General features: G+C 39.6%; 2 protein-coding genes across 2 annotated transcripts in view; both read right to left on the bottom strand.

Moving 5' to 3' along the window:
• Positions 1 to 20709, bottom strand: part of ACTN2 (actinin alpha 2) — a 396531-nt gene that overhangs the window by 247583 nt on the left and 128239 nt on the right. The window lies entirely within an intron of this gene.
• MTR (5-methyltetrahydrofolate-homocysteine methyltransferase) overlaps positions 9446 to 20709 on the bottom strand; it is a 53033-nt gene continuing 41769 nt past the window's right edge. Inside the window, exons 26-33 of the mRNA XM_049830602.1 lie at positions 20161 to 20259; positions 18342 to 18417; positions 16999 to 17154; positions 16079 to 16275; positions 13341 to 13541; positions 11907 to 12099; positions 11042 to 11154; positions 9446 to 10909 (exon numbers count right to left, since the gene is read on the bottom strand). Coding sequence (XP_049686559.1) covers positions 10817 to 10909; positions 11042 to 11154; positions 11907 to 12099; positions 13341 to 13541; positions 16079 to 16275; positions 16999 to 17154; positions 18342 to 18417; positions 20161 to 20259 — 1128 coding nt within the window. The 3' untranslated portion in view covers positions 9446 to 10816. The remainder of the gene's footprint in view (positions 10910 to 11041; positions 11155 to 11906; positions 12100 to 13340; positions 13542 to 16078; positions 16276 to 16998; positions 17155 to 18341; positions 18418 to 20160; positions 20260 to 20709) is intronic.

The raw sequence follows: 20709 nt of genomic DNA on the forward strand, positions 1-20709 counted from the left end.
CCGATTCCCCAGTCCTTTAAGCAGTGGTGTCCCCCCACGCTGTGCCGCGCTAGTTGCTTCTGCAGGCAAAACTTCCGTGATTGTTGCAGCTGCTCTGTGGCAGCAGCTGGTCAGGAATCGCAAGAATGAAGAATAAAATTCACGCAAGCTATTAGAAGAAAGCGATCTGCTTTTTTTGTGCTGACGGTTTTGCACGATAGCTTCACAGTAAATCAGAAGAGGGGTCCGACGGGAACTGGATTTCACTGATCTCTAGCGATCGGACAGGGCAAGTCTGCATCGTCCTCCAAGTGCCAACTTGGCTCTCCTCCCCACGCTTGGGCACACAGCCACGCTGAAGCCGAGCGGACCAGAAACTCCCCGCATCCCGCAGCCAACATTCAGCCCGCTTCCCGTTGCGGCAGCGTTGCATGGCGAACGCTCACCAGTTCCGTCAGCACAGCCTGGGCTTCAGCTGGCTCTGCAGCACGGCCGCTTGGCATCACGCACGCTGCAGCCAGCGACGCGGCCCTTGCTCAGCAGGTACCGCAGGCTTTCGCCTACTCTTGACCTGCACCTAACATTGCACATTGCCATTCACAGCAGGTCTCCTTCCAACCCTGATGGAGTAGCCCTATTAAACACCAGCCAGGCAGGCAGGCTGGCAGCAAAGGCTGGTGGCTTTTTTCTTTTTTTTTTTTTTAATTGGTTGGAAACAAAAGTGCTGGGGTACTCACAGGCTGACTCTTGTTCTTACCTCTGCCATCAGAGTGGTTCCAGAGAATGTTTATCAATATGGCGATAGGTGCTTTATATATATAGATACTGGCTCATTGTTACCAGTAGCACACTAGGAATAATTTCTGTAAAATATTCCCATGCAAAGACAACTGTTACAGTTTCATGCATGTTACATAGCTGCAGGTGAAGAGTGTAACAGTTCATGGAAATACCAACAGGATTCAATTACCGCAGACTAGCCTGGAAATTAGCATTTAAAGTTGCGGTTGGCTGCTGTTGCGTTTTTGTGTTTGGTTTTTTTAAATCCAAGACTTGCAACCATTTATATATGTAGAAGTAGAGGTCCCAATGACTGCAGTCTTCAAACAAACAAACAGACAAAAACAACAAACAAAAAGCCCAACCAAAACCAAAACCAAACCCCCCAAAACCAGCAAAAAAACCCCAACCAAAAACAAAACACAAAAGCCAAAAATCAGAATTCTCCACCACATTGTGCCACAACTGGACCCAGAAAGTGGCCACAGTAGCTATGAGAGTTCAATCTTTGAAAGATGGAAGCGTATCTGCCAGTCATGAATCCAGTGGCAGATTACTGTTCTTAATCTGAAACATTTCCCTATTTACGTGGCTGTTTCCAGGGACTGACGAAGCAGATTATGACTGGAGGACCAGTCAGCTGTACTGGGAAGAACTAGCAGATGACCAAAATGAGCATACTTGAATGAAGTGCCTGAAAGTTCCAGATCAGTTTTGGACAAATCTCACTTCCGATGAAGTGGGACTTTCAGCCCTTGAACAGCAATCTGTGGGCAGGTACCTACTATGCTTCAGTCATAGCTGAGAAATAATCCCGAAAATCTGCACACCTCTTCCCAAAGCACAGGAGTTAATGCCAGTGCTGCCTGGGGCTACTGCAAGGCACGTGCCTTTTGATTTTGCTTATACCAAAGGTGGAGAAGGGGGTAGTGAAAATTCTCTCTCCTCAGCTCATACCGATCTCCCAAGCAAACCTCCAGCAAAGGCACGCTGCTTGCCACCAAGGGGAGGGAGTGAGACCGAACACAGTGAGCAGGCAGCATTCCCCCAACAGCTGTAATTGTAATACTTACATAGAAATCTCAAACATTAAGTAATGGCTTTTCCCCAATAGCCATCAATGCAATAGGCAAACACTTTACAGCAAGGAAAAAAATCCTCCATCACAAATATTAGAAAGCTTGTGATGGTTGTGACAGACATATGAAGTGCTTCAGTTTCTGCTTCAGAAGAAATAGCCATGCTGCTGCACCCACAAACCATCCCATGGAAAACTTATTTCGGAGACAAAACCAAAACCACATGTGTTTCTTCTTAAGCTAACTCTTCTGGCTTTTCAGACTTATTAATGCAAAGAGCGACATTTAAATTCAGCAGCAGTCTCATGTTCAATTTCCTCCAATCCTGTCACAGTTATGGGCTTTGTAGTAAATAAAGTAATTCTTACCTGGGAAAGGGACAGAAAAACAGTCCGTGCATTTCTAGCAATCAGCAAATGCACCGTTACAAGCTTTGGAATATTAGATTCCTTTTGGAAAAAGAAACCCCTGTAAATCAGCCAAATGGAGATAAACATCTACATCCTTCACACCCTTACTTGGTCTCCTTCATTCTCCAGCGCCCTCAACTCCTCAGCCAGGGGAGCCGAGGATACCAGCTCTGTGCGAGGGGTCACTTTTCCAACTGCTCCAGCAAAAGCTCCATGAGCAAGCACTGCTGCTTCTCATGCCACCACTCCAAAGGCTCGAGAGGCGAAGTGGTGCGTGCCACGGCTGCCTTACAATTGCTGGCAGGGGGTGGAACGCATTGTTGCTGCTTATTATTTGTAGATTCCCAGATCTACAAATCTGAACCGTGAAACTAACCGGCAGCCCAGAGGCGGGAATTCATTTTACCATCCTCTACCTTCACACTTCATGAAGAAAAGCAGCTGCCAGTAAAGGCCAAGATGTACTGTGGGCAGATGGCTTAGAAAGATTCCCACCAACAGTAAAGCTGAGTGAAAAGCACGGCCTCTTCACAACTGGCGGCGTTTCCAACAGAAGGTATCAAAATAATAAGTCTGACTTCCAGGCTACTTGGCATGAGTGGAAGAGAACTGTAACAGTCTGGAAGCCAAGTAAAAACTCCAATGGCAAGAAGCGAAACAGCAGCAGCAAAAAATGATGAATGAACCTGTCAGTTCCAAAGAAGTAAATATACAGCCCTTAAAAGTACCATGAGAAAATAAAAAAAAACCTGATCAGTTTACTTTTAATCAAGGCATGTTGTACTGACAGATCAAGAGATCACATGAAAAGATGTTTTACATAACATCAGGAATTTCACATCACTACAGCCCTCATTTCAGCTACAAAAGCAAGAGATTTTTGTATACTTCACGGTGACATTCCTGGAGAGAAACCGTAACACAATTCTCAAATTTATTCAGCTTGATTAGCAATAGCCATACTGCAGCAGCTGCCTTGCCATTGCTCAGCACTTTGTGCACGCAAACAGCATGAAAGATGTGACAGTACTGCGATTTTGCTGATATTTGTAGAATTACGTAATATGAAACATATATTTAAGGAGGAAATTGAACTAAAAGGCAGCTCTTCTTTAAAAATGGCCAAATGAAACTCCAGTAGTATACAGAAAGTTAGCACAATGTATATTCACATGACTGTCAAGGACTATAAAGCTCAAAATCTCATCAAACGGCATTTGTTTTAAAATCACAAGAGGCTTGAAATCATGAAAATGTTTTTGGAGCATTTGCCAATCCTCATCTGCAAAAGCAAGGCACCTTTACACCTTCCAGCATTCAGACTGCAAACCAGAATCAATACCCATGCCGCTGGTTCTGTCTGGCAATCTTGCCCAAACGGCCCCGAGATGGACGGTTACAATTGATCACGCTGGACCCACAGCTGGAAAGTTCATCTGTTCCTGGCTTGATAGGGTATCACTTTCTGTCAGGTAAGTGTTTCAGAATGAGAGTAAAAATTCCTTCCATAGTCCCAGCCATCTATTTCAATGAAGCCAAGGCACTGAAGGAGGTTTAACAACACATCATGTGAGTCCTCAAGTGTTTTTTACTGAATTTTCTTTCCAAACTATTGCATCAGGACCGATCAAAGTTGTGTTTTGGGTAAGTAGTAATTTTTCCAGACATTAACAGCAGCTGGATCAGACACTAGAACACCTGCCAAGAGGTGTTCTAGCTCACTTCAGCTCCCAAACAATGAATATGACAGCAGACAGATATGCTAATCGAGAACTGAGAATAAGAGAGTACCATCAAATCTCCTTTTACTCTTTGCTCCCTCCTCCAACATACTTGGAGCTGTGAGGAAATGCAGGCTATTTTGTTCAGTTCACCGAGTGGTAACAAAAATGCATCAGTACCTGGAGACGTTTTGCGGAAAACACACGTGTTTTACAGTTCAGTAACCTGAAATGTTCATCTACAGTGTGGTGCTTTAAACCCTTCTGGAAAAATAATCCCGGAAATGCACATCAAAATCTTCAACAAAATCCACGTCAAACACTTCCTGTGGAATAACCAGGAATTTGGATGCATCAGCAGGATTCAGTTGTGGGAGAAAAATGACACAAAAGGAGCAGGCAAACCATGCAGTCTAATGCCTAAAATGACATGAAGTGCTGCTTATCCAACATCTGAACGTCCAAAATCTTCATTTAGCCTTAGCTGACTGCTGACTCCTGTCTTATAACATCTTCACCTAATGTTTATCTGAAGAGACAAGACGATATTCAGGAAGTACCTTGTACATTTTTACATCATATTAAGTTTTGAATCTCTTGCTTTAGTGCTTCTCACCATCAGCATATAGATGGTATTATAACAATTGAATCAAAACTTTTATTCCTTTAGCTGCCCTGAGATGTGAGGAACAATATTTGGAAGAAAATAAAAGTAAAAAATTAAGTGCATGCATTTATTTCCTAAATAAAGCGCATAAACATGGTCATGTTTTTGTAAGTAGCAAACTTCTTGACTAATGAGATTGGCCTGCAAACCCTTGACCACATGAGTAAACTTGTTAGATCAGGTGTTGATAATAAAATCTGACATTATGGGCCTTAGAGAAACAAAGTATTTCTTTGCTCTACTACAGTATTCTGAAGAAAGCCATCTATTTGGTTACAGAAAGGTTTATGAAAGCCAAAAACATAACAGCACATAGCTACTGCAACATCATTCATTATAAACGCCCGATCAAGCAAAGTGGACCTTGTACGGTATTTAGCAAAAATCTCACGAGTAGCGATTTCCTGAAATAAAAGCAGCTGAGTACATACAAGATTGAGACAGCAGTTGAAAACCCATCCTGATCAATGACAGTAGCTAGAGTACATGTTGTACCAACGCACCTCTGAAGAACAGTTTGCCAAATAAGTCTTTTGGCCGTACAGCGCAGCGTTTTATCTCTCTTACTTCCTGTGACACTGCTGCCCTAATCTACAGAAAGATATGTACGTATTTGTTCTCACAAGGTCGTACCAGGAACCGACGTGTGGAAGGAGTCCACCAGCCACAGAGAACTGGCACCTTTTTAGACCTCATATTTGCACTCCACTTCTGAACCTCAACCTAGATTTCCAATTGATGGCCAGATTAAAAGGAATAAAGTTGTCCACTTCCTGGGAAGAGGCCATTTGGCAAGAAACTTGCCGGAGTTCAAAAAAAACTGTATGCATTTTTGTTATTAAAAAGCAAAACCACCAACATGTGGCACTCACAGGCCATTAGAGAACTCCGAGCTACATCTCCACACCTGTATGGTAGAGCAGGAAGAGGGGAAAGGAGTACAGACCAAGTATATGAAAGAGTAAAGTAAGAACAAAGCATCCAATGGAAGTTGCACTCCCACATACAGAAAAAATTGGTCTTTTAAACACCTTGAGTAAGGAAAAAAAAAAAATTCATTACATCTACACACACAGTGCTATTTTATCTCCTAGGCTGAAGTAATTCTCAGGTCAAAACTGCACTAATATCTATGTGCAGATACAGAGTCGATGCAGAGTTTTAACATCTTTCAAAGTCCTGGAAAAAGCAGAATATTTTATTTTCATGTATCACAATATTCTGCCAGAGCTGGGGAATGCCAGTGTCAACTGAAAATTCTGTCAAAAACTTTCATCTAAGTAATGACCCCAACAACTCCCAAGAGGTGGGCGTCCGTCCCCCCCCCCCCCCCCTTTTTTTCAACTGCTTGTTACTTAACCCTGGAACAAGTTCACAACCTAATTATTATTTCCTCCTCCTTCTCTCATTAACATGCAAATATAAGTCATTAATCCCAAGCATGCATTAAATTAATGAAAGCTCCTTAAAAACTGTTCTCAAATTGCATTTCTTATACTCTGATGGTATACATAAGGTAGAGGCTACAGCCTTTATTTTCCTTTACTGCAAGACTAATATTGAGAGTACCTGTTGGGTCTTTTAAGAGACATATGTTTGCCATAACTCTTACATAATCTTCCAGCTCCCTAAAGAACTGTCTGTTCTTCTGAAATTAAGTTACCCTCTGTGAATCCCACACCACTCTAGCTTCTTTTGTTACTTGTAGGTAATCCTACATGCACAGAAATTTCTCCAAGTAGTGGAGCAAACTTTCCAGTCTCCTAACTAAATCATTTTATCAGCTATTTCTAGACAGCAGTGGTAAAGCCTTTTAGATCAAATGATTAGTGTTTTAAAACAGAGTTTGTATGCAAGATAAATTTTTTGTCATAAAATAATTAAGTCATCAGCTACCTAAAGAATTTCAAAAGCATTTGTTATAACAGCAAGGCACAGATAAATTCTCTGCTTCATCTTAACAACTCAAACCATTAAAATACTTCAGCTGAAAATGACATTAGTTCTATATAGTTTTACTGTTATTAGCTTATTGTTAATTGTGGGCTTAAAACAGTACACTGACAAAGGATGCAATTAATACACGTTTTGGTTTTGCTATCTAGACGAAAACAACCACATAACTAAAGATGCAGTTAAGACCTAGGGAATTGTTTAACGCATCTCATGCCCTTCTCCTTAGCTGTTACGAATGACTAACGTGCATAGTATAAGGCTCCTATAGGCAAAGCTATGAAGCACCATTTGTTATTAAAGTTGTCCAACACTTGCCAGGCAAGAATTCCTCTTCCTGGAACAGCTAACTGGTTCCGACTTTAGAAGAGTCTTATTTAAAACCTTCTACAACTCCATTGTGGCAGAACCTACAGACAATCCTGACACACAGTTGACGGGGGAGGGAGGGGGGGGGGGACTGCCGGAGGGAAAAGAAGGAAGAGGAGGCTGAGGAGATGGGGTAGAAAAGACCATGAGCTAAGAACTAAGCTGGGGTCAGCCTGACTTTCCACACTCCCTCTGCTGACTTCATGCTCCTTCTGTAGGAAGGAATGGCAGAGACCACTCTGGCGCAAGGACTCTCCCTGCTAGCCCGATTGGGAGCTTTAGGCAGGGACCATGCTGGCGCTGTGGCAGCAAACGGGGCCTTTCGTTTCTCCGTCATCACGGCAGCTTCAGGCCAGCAAGAATAATTACCAGCTCGCTTTTGCCATCCTGGTTCAAGTTGAATCACAAATCCAAAACACCAAGTTTGGTAATTTCAGCTGAGTTCTACTTTGCACAACTATTTATATCAGGCATGTGGCATGGTCAGAAATCTCAGGATATTCAGCCATGGTGGTATTAATAGAACAAATGAACATGGAGGCTTACTGCACTGGTTTTTCAGTTCTGCTTGTAGCTGGACAGCATACAAATGATGTGTGAAAGCAGGATAAACGTGTTTCTGTTCTGTTCACAGTGTATCCTCATTTGAAAACTGGCACCAACAGAAGCCTGACAATCAAACGAAATGACTTTGTAGAGGGGCCGAGCAGGCTTTGCCATGACAAGGCTATGATAATTGAGGGCACAGGAATTATTCCTCCAGTGACTGAGAACACGTGCTGCTGTTTCTGTATGGAGCCACCCTCCACTAATTAATGAAGCTATATCTTTACTTGCTCTTCAAACTCTTTTAAGACACTGAATCTACTTTTTCATGGCATGCTCAGGCAAATCAGTCAAAGACTTCAAAGAGCATTTTGTGAAACCCAGTCACAGTTACTAGTAAACTAGCCCCTTTCTAAAAAGCGACCCTTAAAGGCCTCTCACTATTACCCTCCATTTCTGGACATCACTTGTGTTGAGAAGCAGAAATTAACTGTAAAGGGTGTACTGAAGTTCACACTGTTGAACAAGGAAGCAGAAGATTCTCAAAAAAACGCTCAAATACTCAGACAAAAAATAAATGTGCATTTTGGTTGGTTTTTTTTTTGAGGAATGGCCTGACCTATGGTAGCACCCTCACCCCAAAATAAACTGCACTACAGTCTTCCCTGGAGTAACAGCAGCACTGAAGCAGACCTCATAATGAAGGGGCAGGTTTAGGGATAGTATTTCCTCCTGACACTCATAAATTAACATATGTGCCTCAAAACTTAACCTCCGGGCTCCTAGCCTGACTTACAGGGAAAAAAAGAAAAAGAAAAAACCCATCAGTATCCAAAGTGAATTATTCATGATAATTAGAACAGGACTGTTTACAAAGCATTCTTAATTTTTCACTGTCTCTCACCTTTGTTAGTAGTACTTAGAAAAGCACCGCAAAAAAGTATTCTACACATTCTAAAATTGTCAGTCTTTCCTGGGCAGTATCCACTCCATTTCATTACTGCAAAGAGGTATATTCTTACCATGGCTTTTCAATATAGCTTCATGGAAGTGAAATAGTCTTACCTGGTAGAACTACAAGAACCTTTTCCTTCACAATTTACCTTTGTTCTGCAGAGAAGAATGAAGGTTTATCTTATTCAAAGTGTCAACTCACAATTTAAAGTAACAAACTTTTAAAGAAATTGTCCTTAGTAAAAACATTTGCATAGCAACAATGAGTATTTCTTCCAAAGAGGTTCTCACAATGACGAGTTTTGCAGGCAAAGATTAAGATTTTTCTCAGTATACGATGCCATGTGTGAAGGGATAAAGTAACTGCACGCTATTTGAAACCCTTTCCTTGTACAAAAGGCAACACCACCATTGCTACACAGCAGTGCACCTACTGCTCTGTCAGTCTGACTCTGCTAAAGCTGCATTCACTGAACTACGTGCTACTGATTTCAGGAAAATAAATAAATCAACTAAGCTGTACTAGGCAAACTTTGACCTCATTCACACCATCAAAATTGGAGACTATAAGGCACTCTGCTTCCAAATACAGGAATATGGAAGAGTGGTGGAGAGGAGATATTCCAAGCATTAATTTGATTTGCAAAAGTGCAAGTATCAAAAAGAAAGCAAAGAGAATTTCAATTTTTACAGGCTACATGTTTCAGGAACAAATTCTCCTTTGTATTAAGAATTTTTTACTGTATTTTTGGCAATCTAAAAGAACGTTCTACTAAGGATACAGATTCTGTTCCAGCAACAAGAATCAGCTGATCAACAAGGACATGTCTCAAGGCACTGGATACAGATAGGGGTGGAGGGGGGGAGGCAGGGGGAAAGATCCATTTAGAAATTATTTTTCTAAGTCATTAAAGGATGAGACATTCTAAAACATTCAGTTAAGAACACACTCAACTACTTAAAAAAACCCATAGCAGCCTTGATAATTCCAGATTCATGGTACAATGTGCATATTAAGACTTATCTGTTTAGACTATTGCACACATTTTATTGTTGCCATTTAAAGGATTCTAGTAGGATAACACCATTGATAGCTTAACCTTTAGTAACCTGTTGAAACAAGATGATTCTTTCAGCATAAAGTCAGATGAAGATATTACAAAAAATATATAGCTATTAATACATTACAGATAAACTATTTAAAAGAACATTCTCTTTATAACATTGGTCTTTTCTTTACAATTAGAGACCAGAAAAACGAGGGGTTTCTGTCATAATATTTTATTAAATTAGCATTTAAATAATACCCAAGACACTTTTCAGAGATTATTAACAGCTATGAACAATTAGCTCACTCAGTTAAATCTGAAGAATAAGCCTACGGTATCAACTGTTACTTATGATAGTATTGCTACTATTTGCTTTTAAAATCCAGGTACCTGGGAGCTTAAAGAGTTTGTAAAACACTGAAGTCAGCTCCAAGCTTTCTCTCTGTCTCTAGTAACAATTATGCTTCTCTCGTATTTTTCACATACAAAAGATTGTTTAAATATGAATAAACCCTCACAACATAACCGTAATGTAGGAGGTGCCATTACCCTTTAGACAGAGTAGAAGTAGATTGTGGCTTGCTGAAAGTACGAGGAAGCATGAGGTGGACAACTCCATGGGCTCCGTCATCCCATTTCATCTTCTGTCATAATACGGCATCTCTGATCCTGCTCTGGCACATTGTATTATTTTGATAGTTCTAACTACAATCATAATCACAAAGTAATTTTAAATCCTGGTATTCTTCAGGGAGAACAACATAAGTTCCCAATCACAAAACCTAAACACAGGGAAGACAGATTTTTAGAAAGGAGATATGTTGTACTTCAGTTGTTCTTGATCACTCAGCATAAAACCTTTGCTGACTTTACAGAAAAATTACATTGTATTTCAGTACCTGGACTTGCCAGAACACATTAAGCCAACACAAGTCAGTCAAATTCTGTTCTATGTATATCCACAGACAATGGAATAGAAATTCTTGCCCCCAATTTCAAAGCCCTCCTGAGGACAGGAGAGCTTTGCAACTTCTACTTCTCATCCTACATCTAGCTGCTCAGCTAGAGTATTTGTGCAAGAAATAAAAATAAATAAAAGTATATTGCTATGACTACAAGATCTGCAGTGCATTCATGATCCCAAGCCAAGAGCAGAGTGCAGATCAGAAGTGTTAAGTTCCTTGATCAAAAATTAAAAACAATCAGACAAGCTATTGGGATGGATGGAAGAAAGCTGTTTTCAGTGGGAAGGATTTTCTTGTTCCTTCTGGTGAATAGACCATCAAAAGAAAATGTTTGCCCTCAAGTGTCACAGTTGTTCAGTATCATATCCCAAAATGGGTCCCAGCCATTTCTCCACCTCTGCCACAGACAAATTTTTTCTCAGTGCATAATCTTCAACCTGCGAAGGGACCACAAAACATGATGAAGACCTGGAAACTCCAGCTTTACTGTTTACAAGATTTTTTGGAACATCTGCTCACAAGGTGTTTCTGAGTGCTGTAACACTACCACAGTGGACAGTGCAAGTTACCTGATCTTTACATATCTTGCCAACAGCAAAATATTTGGATTTGGGACTGGAAAAGTAGAGGCCAGAAACTGCAGAAGCAGGTATCATTGCTAGTGATTCCGTTAAACCAATTCCTGGAAAAGAGAATGAGAATTTTCTTGTTCTCTGAATTGATAATAAGCATAAACTCAGAACCTTTTTTTGTTGGGCAGCTTCAAATGAACTCAAAAACCAAGCAGCTTTTAGATTAACTAAAACCAAACCCATTTTTCACTTGTTAACTATTAAAAAAATAAACATAGCTTTAAATATATTGCAGACTTTCGTTACAGTATTACTGTAGAATAACTGTACAGTTTGAAGGAAAAATCTTAGACATTTTGGCAAATAAAATGGGTAACTAGAGGTTTTGAAGCACGGGAAGGTATTTTTGGAATTGTGGAAGTAGCAGTGAAATGTCTGACACATAGAATAGCAGAGGAAAATAAATGGAATCCATTCCTTTTTTAAGAGTTACCATCTCAAGGTTTCTGTGGACCAGGAAATACACTGCTGAATTGGCTTTTTTCCTGTTTATATCTGGAATGTCTTCTTGCAGCCATAAGGATGCTTGAATTTTTCTCTGCGCGGCAGAACCCTGTTTGCATGCAATCTGCTAATTAGGGACATAACTCCTTCACCAAAAACACTGGCAGTATTTTGCAAATTCTTCCCTGAATGAGGCAAAATAAAAATGGCGATGAAAAGGGGAAGACCCCAATTCCCAGAGCCGCTTCAGTTTGGTTTTTTGTATGTAGCTCTGCACCACCCAATTCGCTGTTTTGTTGGCATTTCCATCTTTCATTTGCATACAACCAGTCTAAGAATCTTAGTAAAGTAGAGGTACCTGTTGTTTCCTCAATGTTTGCAATTTTCCACATGGTGAGTTTTTCTGTATGGTCAGGCTGGCTCGGATACCCAGGTGCAGGGCGAATTCCCTCATATTTAATTCTGCGTAGGTCAGAGAGATCTAGCTGCTCAGTACTACAGTAAGCCCAGAACTCCCTCCGAACCCTTTCATGGAGCTCCTCAGCAAATGCCTTGGAATAGAAAGCAAAGATTTTCTTTTAATTTGTGTAGACTGATGCAATAGCTATTTGATGAAGGCAAACAATGATAGAGACTTTCTCCCCATTCACTTTTTAATTTTTAAGGGAGCTCTTATCATAGATGAGAAATTTGATAGCATTAAAATTCACGTACAATACTTATTTTACTAATTCAAGTATTTTAGGTTTTTCTCTTATTGGTCAACAGTGGTTTTTTGGTTGTCCTCCTTTAAAATCCTACATACTCGAAGAGGTAAAGATGCAGACAAGTAACCGGAAAAGACCAAGTTCATAAGCCTATGGTAGTGATACATCATTACAGCACTGAAGTCATTAGGTTTTGACTATCTGGGTGTCTTGTCCAGGCCTAGCTATGGAGGCCAAATCATTCTTGCATCCATGCTAAGTATCAGATGTAAGTGCCGCTGCTCTTTCTGGCAGAAGACCTTTCCTCTAGCTGAAAGTGGGCAACAGCTTTTCTTAACTGCTCTTACAGCTTACACTATTTTGCCAGCAATGGTTGCCTTCAGGAGAAATTTCCACTTCAGTAAGTATCTTTAGGTGGTGTCTAATAATAATTTCTAAAACTCTGTTATAGCTTGAAATACACAACTAGAGCTAACTCCATTTGCATTGCACTGAAGTTGCTGTAAGTTTTAACATGATTACTTAGGTGTAAGCATGGGGGCAGGCAGATGGGGATACAGGGGTAGGAGGGAAGGGACAATATTTTCTAAACCACTTCAGTTAGAGCTTTAAGAGCATAACATGTCTTAGGCTTAGGCATGTTAAGTCAAAAGCCTTGTACTTGGATATAGCTGCATGGTTACTGTCAAAAGCAGAAGGCATGTCTGCAATTCAAGAATATAATCGGTGGGTCACACCTGGGTCCAAATACATTCTCATGTACATAAAACAAGATTTAAAGATAGTTCTTTTTAAGTAGTCTTGTTTTAAAATCTACTGTATTCTATGAATCATCAAAACCCTCATAAAGAGCTCAAAGATGCTTTTGCAGGTGGAAGATACAGACAGCAGAGTCTCCTCTGGCTCAGAAAAGGACTCTCCTCTCAAGACAACTTCAGTAAAACCAGTTCACTTTCAGATTCAATGCAGAGCATACGTTACAGGCAACAGCCTAAGTTTATGCTAAAACCTGAAAGAGCAACCCATCAATAAATCTAGTACACAGTCAGAAAACGTGCAAGGAAACACGTGATAAAACCTCATACCTCTGCCAACCGATCACCAAGAGCCTTTGCCATTATGATGCTGTATTCATCATCCTGTTTCCTAAATTCATTGCATAACTCATCTACACCAAAGCAGGCCACAGCAAAGAGGCCTAAGTAGTCACAAATGCCAGAATCCAGTGGTGCTATGAAGTCAGAGAGGCAGTAATAGGGGTCTGTGCAGGCAGAGTCCTTTTCCGCCTAAAGTAACAAAACCAATGCAATAAATCAGAACATTTTAAAAATATATTAAGTATTAGTGCACTATGAATCTAAAGACCACTATTTTTAATACTAAAGGGCTTAAGGCATTTCTGACAAACACCTGACTAGTTATTGAGCCATGATGGCTTTCTTGTACTTGAATTACAAGAAAACCACGTCTGTCACTCTGAGGATGTTTGGATCACTGAAGAACAAAATGCCGAAGAAGAGGGATGCTGTGCTGAACACACGTATAAAGACGTTTTGCTTCTATTTACAGCTAGTAAGATTTTAACAGCTTATTCTGCAGACAATTTATTACGAAATAAGGAACGCTCTTGTGCCAACCACTGGGTAAGAGGACAAATTTTCCATCTCTAGCATTCACAGATTCCACATTTGTTAGCAAAACTGACAGCTGATAGTTCACATCCCAGTTATGCAAACTGCAGAATTCTTCAACAGCTCCCATTTTAGAATGGCTGTGAGAGTTGATAAACACTCCTAGTTTCTTATGCTACAAACCATGTGCTCAGTAACCCACACAAAACAGTGCCCCAGGTTAAGGTTTACACTAGACACACACAAATACAAACAAAATGCATCACTACTGAAAAGTTGAATCCCAAGCAAAGTTCAAGTGGGTTTACGCAAATAATAAATATCCCACTCACTGGATCGTTTTCCAAAATGGAAAAAAGGGAATAGAAAGAGGTGAATGAATGCTGGCCATAGCACCTAACAAGAAGTTTTACCATTGAGGATCATATCAGCATATTCATTGTGGGAACATGACTGCTATTTAAGAAGTGGCACAGCTCTTGTAAATCTACCCAACTTAGAGAGAGATAAAAGTTATTTCATAGCTATTACTTAGCTTAAGATTCCTCTCCAAGTTTTCTTATTCTATGACAATATTTTAACAGTGCCTTCCACCCACTCCCAACTGCAGTTTCAAAAAAATCAAATAAAATACCACCACCCCCCTCCCCCCAAAAAAAACCCGAAGAAAAACAGTCAACTGTTTCCCTAGTTTCTATAACCTACGAGGTTACAGAAAGTACCATAAAACTGAAGAAACATCCTTTTTCCACACAGGTGAAGTCTGTGTTAATTTTAAGGTTCTTTTGTAATGATTACAGTTAAGGAAAATACTAAATGCATATCCAACTTTCAGATTTACGTCACATCCTTAATAGTGTCAATGTCATGGAGAGAACTCTGTATACTGAAAGAAACATTTTATATAAGGAACAGGAGACAATTATTCTCGTCTACTTTCCTCTGGTGAAGCCTCTGCTGAATTACTACGTACACCAGCTGGAAGAGATGCAGCCAAAATACATAGAGTCCAGAAGAACAGTACCTACGATGCACAGAATTTCATGGCCTTAGTCTTTTAAACTTGTATATTCCCAATTTATTCAAGCTTTTCTCAAAGGTTAAGGAAAATAACAGTATTCCACTAGTAAAAACCATTACAAGAACATCAAATCAGATATTCTGCTTGGAAGAACCCCAGGAAAAGGCCAGGAAGAGAAACTGTAGTAAACTTGATTTACATGGGATATCAAAATGTTTAACTAGGTTGTAAGGCCCTGGAACAGCCCTGCCTGAATGCTTGTGAGAACAGTTTATATAAATATCTGCCATGGATTGTCAAGATACACTAGATCCATCTTCATACACAGATTATCTGTTCCAGGGGACTAGAACAGATAAAGTCATGTATTTCTTAGTGCAGTTCTGCAATATTGGCACAGGACTGTCCTCACAGAACACTGCACTCCACAAATTTAGGTAGCTGGTAAATTTGTTTCTGCCATGTTCGATGACTCCAAATATGTGAACTATGAAGAAGCCGAGTCAGAAAGTAGGGAAGGAGAGGCAGAATATCTTGAAAATGTTCAATCTATCAAAATAAATGCAAATCTAGGTAAGTATGATTCAAGCATGAATACTTAAAATAATGATTGTCTCAATCGGAATTAGCAGCCAACTAATTCTAAACTGCCTCTTCATATGGGGAATTTTACATAAAAATTAAGACTGTCAGAAACACTTATCTCCATTGAGCTTTAATTTCCAGGTATTTTAATTGTAAGTGTTTTTAACCTTTAACACATTCAAGCAGAATTTCTCATCTAAGGCACAATCCAGGGGTATTAGAGAATTCAGGTTCATTAAGTTCTAATTTAGCACACAGGATCCAGGTGATGAATTTATACAGCGCAGTGCTTTAGGACATCTTAAGTAATGAAGACAGAAAATGCACATCATGTCTGAAGGTGTTAAATCTATAAAGCATTTTGTACAACTACTACAATGCAAAATACTACAAATGCTACAATACAAATACCTGAGTCACCACTAACAAGATCTTGTTATTACTGAAAGAAATGGCAAGACAATGGCTGCAGACAGATTACAACCACCATTTTCTGCACAGATTTTAATAGGGCACTTCTGTTACATTCTTGCAATTCAGAAAAAAAAATAAATCACTTTTGTTAACAAATGTTCTGTCATTGTACCTGTTGCCTCAAGCCATAAAATTTTGCTATTGGTTCCGAAGTTCCCACTGCCTCTTCTACACCATATAAATGGATATCATCCTGAACACTTTGAGCTGGCCAGAATCCAATCACACCTCTGGCTTGTAATTTCTTTTGATTAATCAACATTTTCAGTAGATTTTGAGCATCATTATAAACCCTCTTTGCTTCTTCACCTATCAAAAAGAAGAGAACCCTTTAGAAAAGGCATGTTTTCACAACTGGCTAAATGGGTTTAAGAATTGCTGAAGATTAGTTCATTTTCCACATAATTCTCTGATGACTGCAACAACCTGTCTGCTACAGCAAACAGAAAGATAGCAATGCGATTATGTCTATATACAGCTGTAACAACATACATCTTGGGAAAAAACCCAAAAAAACCAAACCCCAAACATTTCAGCCAGGACCATTCTAGTAGAGAGAGAGAATACAGAATAAAATGAGCAACAGAGAACATGTGTGTGCACCTACATTACCACAGAGCAGTAGACCCAGAACACTGATTTTAGTGTCACCCTTGCATTTTCATCATGTATTTTAAGGCCTACTGTATACTTTCAAAAGGAGTCAGAGCCCTCTTGCTATATTCACCCACAACAGGGACACATATATTAAGTGCTCTGCTGCCATTTTCTGTCATTAAAAAAAACCTCCCTGTGTTTTGGCAGGGAGTGAATTCTAAGTAAGATGATTGAGCATTTTTCCCCACTTATTTTTCAGCCTCATATCCCAACACTTGGTTCACCAAGAGTTGCTTTAAACAAATTATTTCAGTGACATTAGATTTCCATGTATTTTTACTATTCCTATGTATTTCAAAACATTCAGAATCTTAATACAGCATGGTAGGTCTGTTAGGATTATTTACATGAAGTAAATGCACTTTCAACACTCACCTACAGTTTTATCTTTGAAGAGTTTAGGGAAACCCCGATTGGGATACTTTCCCCTAAGTTGCCAGATATCAAAGAATGGCTTCCAGTCAATGTATTCTACCAGCCTCTTCAGGTCATAATCTTCAAAGACTTTTGTGCCAATGAATTTTGGTTTAACTGTAGGAATCAGAAGTACAATGTGACGTGATGAAAATAATTTAATATTGCTCTTGTATGTGCAGCATAAGTGATGCTCACCAGCCTCCACCACTACAAGTGACCTCTTCAGAAGTAATTGTCTTAGAATTCTTGTCATATCGTTCCCAAGTCATACCATACTCTACAGTTAAAATGTAATAAAGAAAAGCATAAAAGGCATATAAAGTTGAAATAGAAAATTTAAGGCCTTTCACTCTTTCATGTAAGTCAACACTTATTAGCTGCTGGACTTCTGAACTTAATTCATTGGCCAAAATATTGGCCAAAACAGAAGATCCAAAAAAACCTACGCAACTTACCAATACCTAACATATTTTATAAGTATATACCCTTTGTATTTACAAATCCCACTTTCCATACACAGACATATTACATGCTATGGTACTATAGAATAGTTCTGTAAATTAATATGTAATTTTTAAGAACTTTTACAACCACCACACACTTGTTCAGATGCATGTGCACAATTGAAAAAGCAACATAGATCTATGTTATGATGTAGCCACAAGCTTTGCACTTGTTTAATCTGTGCTGTTCAATACTTTATAACAGAACTTTTACTAAGATGAGCTATTGAAAATTAGCATCTTGTTGAGTCTTGTAAATGAAGTGACAGAAAGCAGCTAATGTCACTGTAGGATGCAACTTTTTGTGGAATGCTGTTTATGCTTCTAGTCTCTAATTTAAAAAAAAATCAAAGCAAACTGATGCAGAAGCTGATGGGGGAAGGGTAGGAAAAAGTGTAAGGATGAATTCGATACAAATGCCATGACACAACGTGTGTTCCCTAAATATGGTATAGGAAGCTTTGCAATATAATGAGCCAGTATGAGATTATTTTGCAAAGCAGGCATCAGACTTATCTTTGATTATATGGTGTTAAGGGCAACTCATTGTTTTAGAATTTTTTTTTCCAATTTTTTATTAACTATTAATTTATATTTTAAATATACTCTGAAAAATATAAAGCAGAAATAGCATGCTCAAATTTATACAAAAAACCCCTCTCTGCTCAGACACCAATTCACTCAAGTTGTTACACTACCGTATCCTGAAGTTTAATGAAGCATAATCTACTTAAAAACATATATAAAATAAAATAAAGGAAGGGCACAGCAACAACAAACAACAACTTTTAAACTGACCTGGTTTATGGCCTGACAACCAGTCATCACGGAAACCTTTTTTCCTAGCTTGCTGTAGAGACAAGTATCTTCTTTCCTGGATGGACATAAAGGTTAATTTCACAAAGCCAGCCATCTTTGAGACAGATAAACCGTAACTATTGACTTGGTGGTAGAGTTTTACTCAAAATAGTCTTTGGGACAAATCTGACAGCAGACAATTTCAGTTCCAACAACTCCCAGTTCACAAATGTAAATGTCGTGGTTTAACTCCAGCCAGCAACTAAGTACCACGCAGCCGCTCACTCACTTCCCCCATCCAGTGGGATGGGAGATGAAATCAGGAAAAAAAGGTAAAACTTCTGGGTTGAGATAAGAACGGTTTAATAGAGCAGAAAAAAAGAAACGATAATGATAACACTAATAAAATGACAACAGCAGTAATAAAAGGATTGGAATGTACAAATGATGCACAGGGCAATAGCTCACCACCCGCCGACCGACACCCCGCCAGTCCCCGAGCAGCGATTCCCTGCCCCCCCCCCCCCCCCCCACTTCCCAGTTCCTAAACTAGATGGGACGTCACATGGTATGGAATACACCGTTGGCCAGTTTGGGTCAGGTGCCTTGGTTGTGTCCTGTGCCAACTTCTTATGCCCTGGCTGGCCATGAGAAGCTGAAAAATCCTTGACTATAGTCTAAACAATACTGAGCAACAACTGAAAACATCAGTGTTATCAACATTCTTCACATGCTGAACTCAAAACATAGCACTGTACCAGCTACTAGGAAGACAGTTAGCTCTATCCCAGCTGAAACCAGGACAGTAAAGTAAGATTACATCACAACCATACCATTATTTTTTCCTGTATATTGCTAAGGAAACTGGCTTACAAGATTTCTACACTACAGCAGAAGTCCCTTTATTACTTCAAAATACATGAAAATACAGGTACAGCAAGATATTCTCCTATTGCCTGCAAAAAGCTTAAGATTGCGGTGACACCACCATCAGTGACTGCAGTACACCTCTGGGCAAATTACTGGCTCTTCTGAAAGGCACAGGACATTTACAGCAATTTCAGTAAGGCCCACGAATTCACTGCTGACCTCTGCTCAGAGTGCTGCACTTGCTGATCTCAGCTTAGTTGGCTGGTTCCCTGTGCAAAGGCAGTCTTAAACTTGGTCAAGCCAAATGTCCTCAGCAGGAGGCCTCAAGCTTTACCTTTCTTTATCAAGAGACCACATAAAAGCCAGATGACTTTCAGCTTTCTTCTGTGTTTATTTACAAGGATGGCCTCAGGAGTCATCTGTTAATTGTTTCTTAGTGTTCCTTTGCACAGTCCATCCCTACATTTCATTGCTTCCTTCTCTTCACTTTCCTCAGATGGCAGCCTCAGCTCCCTAACCTAAACAATATGAACCCATCAGGAAAGCAATAGAGTGTGGCTTAGTACCCGCAAAAGCAACCAGTGTCATTTTAATTACACCAGTGTAGCTCCCTGTTTCCAGCTACTGCTCCATGAGAGCATTGGTCTCCTGTAGATTGGTTAAGTTGACATGACTGCCAGCTCCATGGAGATGTCCTAGATACCACTGATTGCCCATTGAGGACAATCAAGAATTTGCCATGCATATGTTAGACTCATGCAGATTTTTTCCTTATAGGTTAGAAAATTTGATTTCATAACCACTTTTGAAAGTTTTCCACCAATTCTACTGCATGTTTTAAATCAGAGCAAATATACCTGAAGGTCTTCATAAGGAGCTGAAACAGAGTAGTGAAGCAAGTACAAACCACTTCAAACAAGAAAAGCAGCTAAATCAATTACATTTATACCTTGAGAGACTCATAGTGTTCTTGCCTAATTTCTTCATATTCCTCTAATATTTCTTCAAAGAAATCATCCTTTACATTTTCATCTAAGAGCTGGGAGCACTGAAAAAAAAAAGGAAAGAGAAAGCACTAAGTACATACTGTAACATGCTACAGTAAGGACAGAGTATGAACTTCAGACTAAGCCATTTGTCTTTTCAGACTCTCTTCCAATTAATTACACTTGACAACACTAAACTAAACCTTACCACTAATCTGCAGACTAGATTCAAAGCATATTTAAAAATATGATTATTACTGAGAGCACTGCCCTACTACACAGGTAATATTAGCGGAGCCAAGTCTGGTTCTGGAAAGACCTGAGAGAAGAATACTCCAAAATTTTAGAACTGAATAGCCATAGAAACAACACACAGCTTGCCCTACTACTTTACAGCAGGTATTTGCCAGCTAAGACTACCCATTTGTCTGATAGAGAGAGCATCCATCCCAGAAAACTCCAGCCCCATGTTTCATAATACTAATTTTGCCTTCACTAACTTCAGAAATATA

The sequence above is a fragment of the Accipiter gentilis genome, chromosome 28 (assembly GCF_929443795.1).
Source record: "Accipiter gentilis chromosome 28, bAccGen1.1, whole genome shotgun sequence".
Classification (NCBI taxonomy): domain Eukaryota; kingdom Metazoa; phylum Chordata; class Aves; order Accipitriformes; family Accipitridae; genus Astur; species Astur gentilis.